The following is a 14,795-nucleotide window of genomic DNA, read 5'->3' on the forward strand; positions in this document are numbered from 1 at the left end:
CATGGGGCAGGACTGGCCTGGAGGCGTGGACTCTGCACCCGCTGAGAATTTATGGTCGACTCAGCAGAATTTAACACTAGGGAAGGCAGGATGCCTGATCCCCAGAATGCACGTGTGGAAACTCTGATTTCATGAAGCCTATACCCTCCCCTGCCACACACACACCAAAGGTATGTGGACAGGGCTCTCAAAGTGGAGTATGCAAACCCTACAATGCACAGGGTTTTCAAGGTGTCTGTGGACATGGAGAGGGTTCAGCATTAGAAGTGGGATATTTGGACTCCTGTTGGATGTTGTGAGTTCAGATAGTTTGTAGAGTGAGACAGCAGAAGGGATGATACTAGAAATCCTACCCAAACCGTAAGACTAAGAGATACTTTACCAGGAAGACGGTTGCCCATGATTGCAGTGCCTCTGGGGGCTATAGGATTTTTTTTCTCTTAGATTCTCCACTTTGGAAAACAGCATTTATTTCCTCCAACACAAACTTGCTAATTATGAGCATTTTTTAATTTATAAGGCAAAGGTTCTACAAGGATTTTTTTTAAATGGAGGCATGAAAATCAGATTTTCATGGCAGGCACTCTTCACAAAAGAAGGCTTTAGAGTGATTTTCTTTTTAGTGGGCTGATAGTCAATGTGCACATGTTTTCCTTTTCAAGTATGGAACCTGAAATATAGGACCAATGAAAGTTTTCACATGCTAATATGATAATTCTTACAACTACTAGCCATTGAATGTATTCAGTGTTCCAGCCCCCATGCTGTGGGCCCTTAGGAGTTAGCTCTTTAAATCCTTAAACCACCTTACGAGGTAGTTACTACGTTATTAGCCTTTTTTTTTCTGATAAGAAAAGGGACGCACAGAGAATTTAAATAGTAAACAGCAGAAATGGGATTCAAGCCCAGGCAGTCAGATTCTAGAACTTTAAAATTTTTACTATGCTACATGAGTTAGAGTGTATTTTTGCTGTTTCTGTAGTACAAGCATGTCATTTCAAACAAACTTTCCATCCTAAAGGGTGAGATGATTATCTTATATAAGGCACTTGGGATAGAATGTAGCACGTCATAGGGACTTAGGAAATAGTCCTTTGTATTTTCCTTCTTTTCTTATAAGGAAATCTATTTGTTTCTTCCCTATAAAATATAATGTTTATCTTGGTAGGAGACCCTTTTATTATATTTTCATAGCTTCAGTTAATGTCCAGATTTAGGAATTACAGAGAGATTTGTGGGGGAGGTGAACTGGGATGGGGGAGGATGTCAAACTATTTTACTGAGGGGCTTGGTGGGGGGTATTGAGGAAGGGCTGGGAGAATGAGATCTGATGTCTTAGGCTTGGCCAGGCTCTCTCCAGCCTCTCGGTGGCCAAAAGCAATAGGTGGATGTTTTGTAACTTCACAGTCCATCACAAACCTGCACACTTAGTAAGGCTCACGCCAAAGGTAGAGGAAAACTATGCAGATAAGATCAAATTGAAGAAATGATTTGAATTCAGAATCTCTCTCGGGCATGCATGCTTCTCCAGCATTGGCTCAAACACAAAAAGAATGAGAAATTGCTCCAAGATACGAGTTGACCATTTAGCATCTGACCTCTCCCACCCCTAGTCAAATAATACCTAACACTTACATGGCACTTACTAAGACAGCACAGTTTATTTTACATTACATTATCCTGTTTAACACACAACAACAACCCTACAGTTGTATAGTACCTGATCTCCATTTTAAAAAGAGGAAATTGAGACTTGGAAAGATTAAGTTGGCCTAAGTTACAGAGATAGTAAGTGGTCACGCCTGGATTTGAGCTGGACCACAATATACATGCTCTTAACTACTACCTTATTCTGCTAAAAGTCATCTAAAAATATGGCATTTTCTCCTTTATTTCAATTTTCTTTTTACTTCTCTGCTTACGCCATTTCATTTTCTTCCAGGGAGAACAAAAACACCGTCTTGAATCAACAAGACCAAGAAGGTGAACTACTTTAACTTAAAACCACATCTTTATATTGACAGATTGATGGCCTTTCAAACTAACTCAGCATGATGTTTGGCATACTTTGTATTCAGCATCTTTCCCAGGTAAGTGAAAGTAACCCTAGTGATGGGAGCTGACTCTGTGCAGTTATGGGCATTGCTTCATGTCCCCTCTAGTCTTCATCTGGAACTGGATCATTACTGCAGTGAAATAGCTGTAGAGTCTTATTCTATACATGTTGCTGTACAGGCCAGTAAATCACTGTGAGACACTCTTACTCTGTGCTCATTTGTTGATCTTTTCCAAAGAATCAGTAGTTTAGGGCTGCCTTAAGCCATTCTGCACATTTAAGTCAGCAAATGTACATTGCTTCAGGTCTGAACTAAGACAAAAAATAATTCATATCCCCACTGAACTTGGCATCTACTGCAGTGCAATTAGACATATTGATCTAGACGTATTGCTTCACGTAAACAATTAGTTTTGTTTTGTTGTTGGTCCATGTGGTTGCAATTTTAATGGATATCAACATCTTAATAAATTGAAGTCAAATGAGATTTGATTATGAGAAAAGTCTGATAGCCATTATGAATAAAAATTTAAATGGAAAGTGCTCATATTCATAATATAAATTTGCTAATTGTCATTCTGTGGCAAGTATCATCTCAATAATAGACACAGTTATATTATTTGGTCAATAAGCATTAGGAAATTTGATCTTAAAATAACGTATTACCATTAAATTTTTTCAGGCTATTAAAATCCCTTTTGTTGGGAAACATCAGTGCTACTCTAAGTGTGTCAGCATTTGTCTAAGTACTTTGAAGATGAAGAATGCACTCATGGCCAAGTGGGATCTTTCAAAATCGTCTTTTAAAGGGAAAAATGGCTTTCTCTACCTTTTGAATCAGACTTTACAGACACCTTTTAAGAGATTTAACAATAAACTTACCATGAAACATAACATCCATGTTATCATTCATACTAATGGCAATAAATGAGCCTTTGATGTGTGATCCCATCGTCTCATAAAAAGTGACTTTTTCTAATTCGTAAACCAGTCTCCATTCTTCAGGTATAAGCATGGCTCCCATAAAAATTGTTTATGGTTTTATAAAGATTTTGTCTGTATATAAAGAGACAGAAAAAATGTATAAAACCATCCAAATACTCAGAAATTTTCTGTGATCGTTTGGTTTCTGTTTGGGGGAATTAAGGGAGGGTTGGATTATTTTTGGTCTCCGTTTATTGAACCCACTGCCTCACACTCCCACCTGATTTTGAATGTGTAAGTGGTTCATGTTTGTTATTACAAGGTAGCTGATAACCAATCAGTAATCAGAGTCAGGGGTTCTGGGTCCATTCCTTAGTGCAAAACTATCATGCTATGTACCTTACCTAATTATCTGGTCTCTTTAAAATAAAGACATTCATCTCACTCCCATCCTGAAGTAGTACTAGAATATCATATAGGAATGTCTATCTATCTAGGAGGAGTTCAACAAACAACTCCACTACAATAAGCATCATGCCTGTAGAACACAAACGTACCTTAAACAGACTATGTTTGAATGAAAGCTTTTCTGCCCCATTTCCACTTCTTTGTAACCAATAAATGTAAATTGGATTGAAAGAGCAGTAGTAAAGTCAATTCTACTCTTTATGATCAAAATGAGATACAATCTGTCAATATAAATTAATCATAATTTATTTTGTCTAATACATCCTGAATATGTTTAGTCATTCATTCAACATTTATTGATGGTATACTAGATAACAAGCACAGTTCTATGTTATTGGTACATAGAGATAAAAGCTACAGTTCTGTTATTGTCCTCAAAATGTTTAAATATTCAGGTTAAGTGCATTAATAGAGAAATTTACAGGGCCTAAAAGGAAAACCTAGGAAAGCTACTTGAATGAGGTGGGGTGTCACAGGAAGGGTTCTCAAAGTAGGCAATGACCAAGATTTGAAGTTGGAGAAAAAGTTATCTAGAAAAAGAAGCAGAGTTGGGTATTTAAGATAAATAGAACAGTATGTGAAAAGGATGAGAGGCATGGCAAACCAAAAGAAATTTGCTCTTAGTATGATAATAGTGTGCAAAGCAGAACATGATGACAGGAAATAAAGATGGAGTTAGTAAAAGATTTTCCCATGCTAATAAGTTTAGGTTTATTCTAAGAGAAAAGGAAATAGCTGTATTAGAGAATCTTACAAAGAAAGAATGCGATCGGGTATGCTTTTTCAAGTTTTACCTCTGATATCATTATGAAGGATGGATTTGATGGTAGGTTATTGAGAAATACTATATGAGAAATAAGGACCTAGCACAAGGCAGTGATGTGGACACGGAAAGTGGAGAAGAGTTGGTGAGTAGACTTGGTGACCTTTTGGAAGAAAACAGCAAAGGTAGGGTACAAATTGCGAACTTTCAAAGACATGAACGTGCCCCTGTATGCCAGCTGTTGTATTGTATTACTGTACTTTTCAAGGTACTGTACTGTAAAATTTTAAATGTTTTCTTTATTTTTTGTGTTTGTTTTTTATGTATTATTTGTGTGAAAAGTATTATAAACTTATTACAGGCCAGTACTATAAACCTATTTCAGTACCGTACTATATAGCTGATTGTGTTAGTTGGGTACCTAGGCTAACTTTGTGGAACTTTCGAACAAATTGGACTTATCAACATGCTCTCGGAATGGAACTCGTTCATATGTAGGGGACTTACTGTATACATATACCTATGCCTCAAATGCCAAAGAAGTAGACAGGTTTGTCCTAGTGCCTTAAACCCTGCTTGTAAATTAGCTGTATGAATCCTTTCATATAACTATAGCCATTCCCATATGTACAAAGCATTTTACTAAGAAGTAAAAATATAGCCAACCAGCAAGGCATTGGGCTGTATAGCATCTGGCAATCAGTTGGAAGGACTTTGCCACTGAGTTTATAAGTAGTTCAAGCTCACCCCCAGTTGCCCTTCAATTCCCAAAGTAGCAAAGTCTGTTTGAGATGGTATGTCCCCTGGGCATGTGAGACTCCTGGGGAGCAACTTGAGTTTTGGATAAATGAGCTCTGCTGAAGTTCATGCTGGAAGTGGCTAAGCTGACAAGGTGACTTGCATAAGTGCCAAGAAGAAACTAAATGCAAAAAGAGGAGACCAGAAATATTACTGTGTTGTTTTTATTTATTCAATGTATTTATTTAATCTTTAGGAGTTTTATGCCAGGCACTACTCCCCACCCCCACTGCTAGGCTGGGCAGAATCTGCAGTAGAAACAGCAGTAAACAAAACAGACCTCTGCCTTCAAGTTACTTATATTTTAATGGGGAGAGGGGGAACCATATTGACAATATAAATAAGTAAAATATTTGGTATGATAGATGGTGAAAGACCTCTGGTAAAAAACAGTAAAGCAGGAGCAACACTATTTACAACAGCCAAGACATGGAAACAACCTAAATGCCCATCAACAGATGAATAGATAAAGAAGATGTGGTATATATACATATACAATGGAATATCACTCAGCCATGAAAAAGAATGATATAATGCCATTTGCAGCAACATGGATGCACCTAGAAATTACCATACTAAGTGAAGTCAGTCAGAAAGAGAAAGACAAACACCATATGATATCACTTATATGTGGAATCTTAAACACGACACAAATGAACACATCTACAAAACAGAAACAGATTCACAGACATAGAGAACAGACTGGTGGTTGCGAAGGGGGAGAGGGGTGGGGGAGGGAAGGCCTGGGAGTGTGGGATGAGCAGATGTAAACTATTGTATTGTATATAGAATGGATAAACAACTAGGTCCTACTGTATAGCACAGGGAACTATATTCAATATCCTGTGATAAATCAGAATGGAAAAGAATATGAAAAAGAATATATATGCATAATTGAGTCACTTTGCTGTACAGCAGAAATTAACACAACATTGTAAATCAACTATTCTTCATAAAATTAATTTAAAAAGTAAAGCAGGGAAGGGGTATCAGAGTGTTTTTGGGGGGTGGGATATGAAATATTAATTAGGATAGCCAGTGAGGGCTTCACTGAGAAAATAACCCTTGAGCAAAGACCTAAAATTGAGGGATTAAGCCATGGAAATACAGAGAAAGGATAGTTCAGGCAAAGAAATAAACAAAACTTTTTTGGGAGGTGGGCAAGTGCCTGGCATCTTCTTGGAATAGGAAGGAGACTACTGTAGCTGGAGAGAGACAAAAAAGAGGAAAGCAGTGAGAGATATCAGAGAGGTAATGGGAGGATAGAACAGAGTAGAACTTGGGCCAGTGTAAGGACTTCGTTGAGTGATTTTGAACAGGAAAAACCAATCTGGGAGTTCTAAGGGACTCTTCTTTGAGGAAAAGACATCTTAAAACATATTTTCCTATCCGTCTACCCTTTCTTTTGAGGGTGATGTTTCTGCAAATGACTTCCCTGATCCTCTTGATCCCATAGGAACTCTTCCCTCTTAAAGACTAGAGAAACTGACTATGCACTTCTCTGGGAATGAAGAGGCATCTTCAGAAGATATACTGAAGGCAGTCTCTGTGCCATCCAGAAAGGCCAATAGTAAGAACAATGTAGAAATTTGAAAGAACCTTTTCCAGAGCCTGACGAGAGAGTAATCCATTGACATCAGCTTCTATGTCTTATTAGCTATTCAATAGGAAAAAGAAAGCTTTCACATGATAATTTTCAAGACATTCACTCCTTTGCAACTACAATACTACCCAATAAATATCATCTCCTGAAACAGAATATAGTTCTTTGGGAAAAGAAAGAGAAGAAACACTGAAGAAAAGCTACCTATGGCTCTTCCACATAATATTTTTGCCATCCATATTATTGGGTAGCTTTTAGCTGCCTTCTTGTATATTCCTGAAGTGGTCTTTTCAACAGAAGTTGATACATTATGTTGGTTCACAGAAAGGTAAAGAATGGGAAGGGCAGAAGACCTAAATAGACATTTCTCCAAAGAAGATATACAGATTGCCAACAAACACATGAAAGAATGCTCAACATCATTAATCATTAGAGAAATGCAAATCAAAACTACAATGAGATATCATCTCACACCGGTCAGAATGGCCATCATCAAAAAATCTAGAAACAATAAATGCTGGAGAGGGTGTGGAGAAAAGGGAACACTCTTGCACTGTTGGTGGGAATGTAAATTAATACAGACACTATGGAAAACAGTATGGAGGTTCCTTAAAAAACTAAAAATAGAATTACCATACGCCTCAGCAATCCCACTACTGGGCATATACCCTGAGAAAACCATAATTCAAAAAAAGTCATGTACCAAAATGTTCATTGCAGCTCTATTTACAATAGCCAGGACATGGAAGCAACCTAAGTGTCCATCGACAGATGAATGGATAAAGAAGATGTGGCACATATATACAATGGAATATTACGCAGCCATAAAAAGAAACGAAATTGAGTTATTTGTAGTGAGGTGGATAGACCTAGAGTCTGTCATACAGAGTGAAGTAAGTCAGAAAGAGAAAAACAAATACTGTATGCTGGAATGGAATACATGGAATCTAAGAAAAAACATGGAATCTAAGAAAAAAAAAAGGTCATGAAGAACCTAGGGGTAAGACAGGAATAAAGACACAGACCTACTAGAGAATGGACTTGAGGATATGGGGAGGGGGAAGGGTAAGCTGTGACAAAGTGAGAGAGTGGCATGGACATATATACACTACCAAACGTAAGGTAGATAGCTAGTGGGAAGCAGCCGCATAGCACAGGGAGATCAGCTCAGTGCTTTGTGACCACCTAGAGGGGTGGGATAGGGAGGGTGGGAGGGAGGGAGAGGCAAGAGGGAGGGGATATGGGGATATATGTATGCATATAGCTGATTCACTTTGTTATAAAGCAGAAACTAACACACCATTGTAAAGCAATTATACTCCAATAAAGATGTTAAAAAAAAAAAAGAATGGGGACAGTTAGTGAAAAAGAATCTGGCACCACTATCTCAATGGTGGCCTCAACTGTCAGAAACAGTGTAGGATTTTATATAGTGTGCAATCACAGGCCTGGAAACATAGGTTTTTACCCTGGCTATACTGTTAATTGGCACTTTAAAGTAATTACCAGCTATCATTTACTGGATCATAGTTTTCTCACCTGTACACTAAGCAGTTAAATGGACAATAATTAACACTTTTCTTGTTAAAGACATCTGTGAAAATCAGCCACCATAGATAAGAGCTGAGTCCAGGTTCTCTAACAAATTCCATGCTCAGTAATTCCTTAAGGTTATCTTACCTAGAGATGTTAATTACACAGCATTGTACCCCCTCTTCCCCTTTTTGTTCCCACAGACATTACAAACAGATACAATACTTTTCACTGTTAAGGCAATCAGAACTCAGGGTTGGTCAGAATTTTTTTTTTTTTTTTGCATAGTGACTCAGGAGATCATGACCAAATAATTAGAGATGACGCTCAAGCTGAAAACAGTTTGCTACTTATCATTAGGAGAATGACAATTGAAGTCAACAGTTCCTAGTATAGCTACAAAGAGCACTCACATCCTGGCAGCCAATTTCTCCCATCCCAAAAGGGATGTAACCTGTCATCAGTTCCACCAGTATAAAGTAGTTGCTGGTACCCTGGACATAACCAAAATGGATCAATTAGCTTTTCAGCCAAAGAGGCCTGACTCTATAGAATTCATTTTCCTTTTTTATAAAGCTCACTTCTCTCCTGAGAGGAAAACCTTCTGCAAGAGAAGCCAAATCAGACATTCAACAGGTAGAGACAATCACTGACTTCTTGATCTTTGCCCTCCCACTTACTCATTTTCTTATTACCCAAATCTACAGGACCTGAGATCAAGAAATCTGGTTTGTCTCAGTTCTAATAAAAAGTCCTAACAATGTTATTTAGATAACTGTGATGAATTTTAATCTGATGACAGCTTGTGACCCACAAATTGCTGTTTAAATTAAAATGCATTCAAAATGAAACTGGCAAGACAACCACAATATTAAACTTGCAATCTGCTGTGAAAAAACACCTATCAAAAGCACATTAAATACGAATATAATTAATTTCTATACAGCATCTTGCAATTGAAATCTGAAGATAGTCTTCAATGCATTGCCTTATTAAATTCAAATTGATTAAATAGTCTTTTTTTTTTTTGCAAATTAAGAAGTCAAAGTAGAGTTGGACTGGTTTGTCTTTGGTAATATACCCTTTTGGCAGAACTCCATGTATAATCTAGGGCTACAGATGCCTAGGTTTCTCCTTTAATGAACAAAAGTCTTCTATTTCCTCATCCCAAATATTCATCTACAATAAATTTAGAAACGTTTTTCACCTGCTTAGTTTTAAGTTTATCTATAGCTTTTATAGCTTTTAAGCTCTAATTACTCAATATATATTAAATGTTATCTTTAGAAATGTTATATATTAGCTTTAAAAATAACGACACTAAAATTTTTCATAGATCAGCTAAATCAGCTAAATTGATAGGAATTGAGGATTTTTCAGTAACAGATGTTTCTATCAGTGCTACAATAAAACAATAACGTAAATAAACCTCAACCCAATGTGTATATTTTCATCCTATATTTCAACATTAAAGAACTGTATGTGGTAATGAAAGTATTCACTATAACTGTTTGCAAATAATTTAATAACCAAGTCATAGCTATTTCTTAGTTTTCAAAAAGTGTCAAAGAACTCCTGAAAATTCCACAATATAACATCATAATTATACAATTAACATGGGTACTTAATTATAGCCAGAATGTCCCTAAACATTACTTGTTCAAGAGATTCACAATATGTTAAAATAGTATTAGCTAGAAATAAGGAAGTACCATATTTCACTCTCATTATCACCCACATAGAAAAGGACTCACCCACACTCTTTTTAAAAGATAATACAAAAATTGTAACTTTGCAACCATTATTTTTATTCATTACCCCTGGAATGTAGTACATACTCTATAAATGTTGGTTGAAAGAATGAATGAACGTGTGTGGTTGGATAACAGGCAAACTCTAGGAAAATACCTAGTCCTTGATTGCTACAGGGATACTGCATGGACAACTGCTGTCGCAGTAGGGTTCCTAAAATCTCTCTGCCATATTCTATTTTGGTTCACGTGTGTGTAAAAATGATAAAGGATTCAGTCCAGCAAGTCCTTGCATTACATAGAGGCTGCATGTATCCAAAAAGCAGGGTCTGTAGCAACATCGCATATAAAATTCCCCAGGTACTTCCTAAGGTTTGCTTCCATACGAAACCTGATACTGGTATCAAATATGTTTATATTTGGGAATTAGTCTCACTGTCACTCCTGGCTAGACCTCATCAAATCTGTCCCAGGGACAGTGCCGACCCCGGGGTTGTCAGCTTTGAAACTGTGATTGGGTTTCTGTCTAGTGCCCTCGCAATCTGACCATGATGCTGAAAGAGAAGAGAGGGTCTTATTTTAAATCTTTCGTTCCTCTCATTGGTTTAGAAAATTCGACTGACAAGAGCAGGGGCCAAAGGAGCCTGGAGCGGCATCATTAATGCGAACCATGTATTTCGATCTTTGCGGAGGAGATGTGGTCCATCAGGTTACAGCCAGTGCACCCCTGTGAGCTCTCGCTAAACCAAGAGACCTTACGGATGTAGCCGCTGCAGTAGAAAAGGTTACATCCAGTAGGATGTCTTGTCTGCCTCCTGAAAAACTGACAGTCAAGTGCAGAGCCTAGAAACAAAATCTGGGAGTCTACATGGAGGGGATGGGTGGAGCAAGCCAACCTCTATTCGTACTGCAAATGTTCATACGAGGTAAGGAAAAATCAAGAGCTGATTTTAGCTTTAAGTTTTCGGCCGCAGTCTTCCAACAGGTGCATGACTCCCTCACCGCTTTCCTGTCAGCACTGTCCTGCTTTGCCTTCCTAAGGCTTTCTTCGCGAAGCAGGCTTTTCCTACAGCCCTCAAGCATGTGCAGTCTCCCAGCGCATCCACATCTCTGGCTCTATGCCCGGCAACCCCTTACCTGCAGCGTGAAGAAGCAAGCACAGCGCAGGGAAGCCAACCGCCCTCCGCATAGTGTTTGCATTGAGAGGTGGAGGAGAAACTCAGCCACGCCGCCACTTCAGGCAAAGTGTTATTGGAAAGAGCCCCCGCCGATGGTCCTCTGGTCTCCGGCATTCATTCGCAGGTCCTCGGCTCGGGCTGGCAGAGCCGTGTGTGGCGCCCACAGAAGGAAGCACCAGCTTCGCCTCCTTAAGAGAGGAGAGGAAGAGGAGTAGGATGCGGCGGCGAGATGGGCGGCGCAGGGCGGGGACCGACGCCCTGGGAGCCGCTACTGCTCGGCCTTCTGGAAGCTCCGCAGGCGCGGAGGGAAAGGCGCGGGGGGGCGGGGCGCACTCCCGCGCCAGCCCTGGAGCCCGGGGCCAGCGCAGCGCGAGCAGCAGCTCCGCCGCGCCGCGGCTACTGAGCATGCCCAGCGCTGGCCCTCGCGCCGCACGCACGGGAGTTTCAAAGTGAAATTCCATTTCTCCGGGTCTTAGCTGCGGCTGGGAGGGGAGCAGGCTCCACCGCGGGGCGCGGGCGGGGGGAGAAGCATCTTGGGACGGTTGTCAGGGGTACAGCATCTGTCCAAAACGTGGGGGTGGGACTAGATGAAGGCCCCATCTGAGGAACCAGAGGAGAGAGCCTAAGAAAGTGTCAACCCCTACACCCACCCTGCTCCTTCCCCAAATCTTGGTTTACACGTGGACAGAGCTCATTGCTAGCAGTTGACGCTTCCTGGGCCGCAGATTGCCCAGCTTCTCCAGGCTGCCTATGGGAATAGAGTACAGGTGTCTTCCGCTAATCAGGATTGCCAGGGGGAGCGGTCATGGGGCAGCCTGCTGGGTGTAAGCAGTAAACGTGCATCCTGGGGGTGCCTTCTTTCCAACACGGTCCCTTTTCTCTTTCGCCTGTCTCCAGCGCAGTCCCTGTTTTTAAACTTTCTCAAGCTCAAAGTCAATGACCATAGTGACAGAAGTGGGATATATCCATGTAATTGAAGAGAAGAAGGCACCTTTTTGTTTTTTGGAGATAATTATCTTCAGTCTCCATTTTTACTTTCTCAGGGGCAAGGTAATAGAATCACCTCTGTAACTGGTCTCCTGCCGTGCAGCTCTGCGTCTCTAGGGAGTCTGCAACAGGCTAATACAGGTGTTCCTCCCCCCTCATCTGTGACATTGGAGTGTGGAGATGCTTCTGTTACTCCAGTGGCTAATTACTCCTAGTCATGAAGTCCCTTGGCCAGACTTTCTCCATTAACTATCCCAGCAACTCTGACTTTTCTGCCTCTGTGTCTTCATGGGATGCTATTGCCCCTTCCCCAGTTGCTCCCACTTGCTTCAGTACCACATTCAAGTTTAAAAAGGTCTAACCTTGATCTCACTTTTCCAGAAAGCCCTGGGCTAACTCCAGATTACAATATTTCTCTTCCACACTTGAATGTATAGACAACATTTGCTAAGCATTGCCTCACAACACAGCCCAAGGCTCCCTAGGAACTTCTGCATCTTTGTATTACTTAAATTGAACACAGTGGTTCTAGGTAAATAAGAGGTAGGAGTAAGTGCTTGTTGAATTGAACTGCATATCTCATTCAATGCTTTCTTCCTCCATCCTCTGTGAATTGGGACAACTAATGGGAAACATGCTACCCACAAGAGCTTAAATTAGACAGGATGTCACAGGATCAGAGCCCAGGCAGTATCATTTCCTTTATAATTTATTTTATCTCTAGCATTGAGAGGCAAGGCTAGGAATTACACTCAAATAGTTGAGAGAAGGGGGAGAATGAAATGTATTTTTAATACGTTGACAGGACTTCTATGCTGAAAATAGAGATAAATGCAGCTTTACTACTCCACCTCGTCCACTTCCCCACATGGGTGTGTCACATACCATTTCTGTGGCACTACCGTTTCACCCAAAACCTCTCTAAGCTGTAACCTCTTTCCCTACTGTAGATTCACTTTTCCCCAGTATCCTCTCCCCACAGCATATATCAGTTTCTAACATACCAAAAGAATTACTTATTACATCTATCATTTATTATCTCTTTCCTTACCCCCCTTCCCACAATGGAATCCAACCTCTACAATGGCAGATATCTGCTCCGCGGCATGTGGGATCTTCCCGGACCGGGGCACGAACCCGTGTCCCCTGCATCAGCAGGGCGGACTCTCAACCACTGCACCACCAGGGAAGCCCATCTTTGACAATTTTATTCTCTGATATATGCCAACTGACTAGAACAGTAGTGCCTCACACAAAACAGGTGCTCAAAAAAAGGAATAAATCAAAAGCAATTAGTTGATAAAATTCAATTTGACAATTATCCTGACCCTTTGGAATTCTTACTAAGTAGGTATTTAGCTGTGTTTAAAAATAAGAGGAGTAGCCCTTCTCATCTAACATCAGGTACTAGAATTGCGGCAGGGCTGAGAGTTGAAGCGAAATAACTGTAGTCCACTTACAGTGGGTGTGCTTCTCTTATTTTCTTCCTCCCTAAAAAAAAAAAAAAATTTACCACACTTACATAGCTCTCCAAGAAGAAAATGCACATACGGTAAAATGAAGAAATGCTGCTATAATGCCCTGAACCCTTTGCTTTCCCACAGATAATCCCAACATTTATTTCGGGGGGGGGACATTTAAAGTTTCAAATAATATAATTTTTTGTGACTTTGCCAAAAAGCATTCAGCCAGCTATTTATTTTGCCCAGGGGTGCAGGTAGCTGAATTATTAAACTGTGCATGAAAATCCCCTTCACAGCAAAATTCCCAATTTCTAATTCGACTAGATATACTACTAGAATAGTTCAGCATGGTAAAAATAACCTCCAGATGTAATTTTGGTGACTGGATATTAATTATTAATTTACTTGTAAAAGATAAAGGAGCAAAAAAATTCATATTCCTTGGTGAGTTGACCTAATATACCCTCAATAGATTTGATCCCATGACATGTGAAGTCAATGGACAGTAAGTGAATTAGCCCATTAGTGAAAAGTCAATCCCTTATTTCTTTGAGACATATTCTCTGTGAGTCCATAGATGCTGCTTTCCCTTGACCTGTGATCTAACACTAGTGAAGGCAATTTGGTGTTTTAGAGAAGAACCTTGGTTAACAAACTATGCCAAGGTTTTAAAAAGTACCAATGTAAAGAAGCATGGAAATTAATATGAGAGAGCCATGCAAATTGGTACTGGCCTACAGAGCTGTGTCCTAAAGGAAATCATTTACATTTTGAAAGAGAAACAGAAAATTAGTCATGTGGACTTTTTCTCCCCACAAAACACACAGTCTCTGTTTCTTATGAAGTGAGAGTCAGGAAGAATTTATACAGGAAAGAAGCCTTTCAGAGCCTGTCCTCAAACCAAATATAACTGCTATGAGCTTCCACATTAACATGTCTATAAATGGATGAAAACCATTCATATTGGCCATCTTTAAAGAAATTGGATCCCCAGGACACTTAAAGAAATTGGATCCATTGACTGTTAGAGTTTCCTATTTAAATTATTTGAGTATGCTTATTATTTAAATATAATGAGAGCTAACACTGTTTACTGCTTCCTGTGTGCCAGCCTCTGCTCTAAGCATATGGATGTCCCATTTAAACTTTATAACACCCCTACAAGGAGGCATTATCATCATCTCATTTTAGAGATGAGACAATGGAGGTACAGAGAAGTAACTTGCCCCAAATCAAGTAGTAGGTAATCAACCAAAAGGTAAACTGGTAGA

General features: G+C 39.7%; 1 protein-coding gene across 1 annotated transcript in view; it reads right to left on the minus strand.

Annotated features, from left to right (window-relative positions):
* The window catches only part of PTPRR (protein tyrosine phosphatase receptor type R), a 262,655-nt gene extending 251,476 nt beyond the window's left edge, over positions 1-11,179 (minus strand). Inside the window, exon 1 of the mRNA XM_082849967.1 lies at positions 11,034-11,179. Coding sequence (XP_082706093.1) covers positions 11,034-11,085 — 52 coding nt within the window. The 5' untranslated portion in view covers positions 11,086-11,179. The remainder of the gene's footprint in view (positions 1-11,033) is intronic.
* Between the last annotated feature and the right edge of the window lie 3,616 nt (positions 11,180-14,795).

The sequence above is a fragment of the Leucopleurus acutus genome (assembly GCF_964270905.1).
Source record: "Leucopleurus acutus genome assembly, chromosome: 11".
Lineage (NCBI taxonomy): Eukaryota > Metazoa > Chordata > Mammalia > Artiodactyla > Delphinidae > Leucopleurus > Leucopleurus acutus.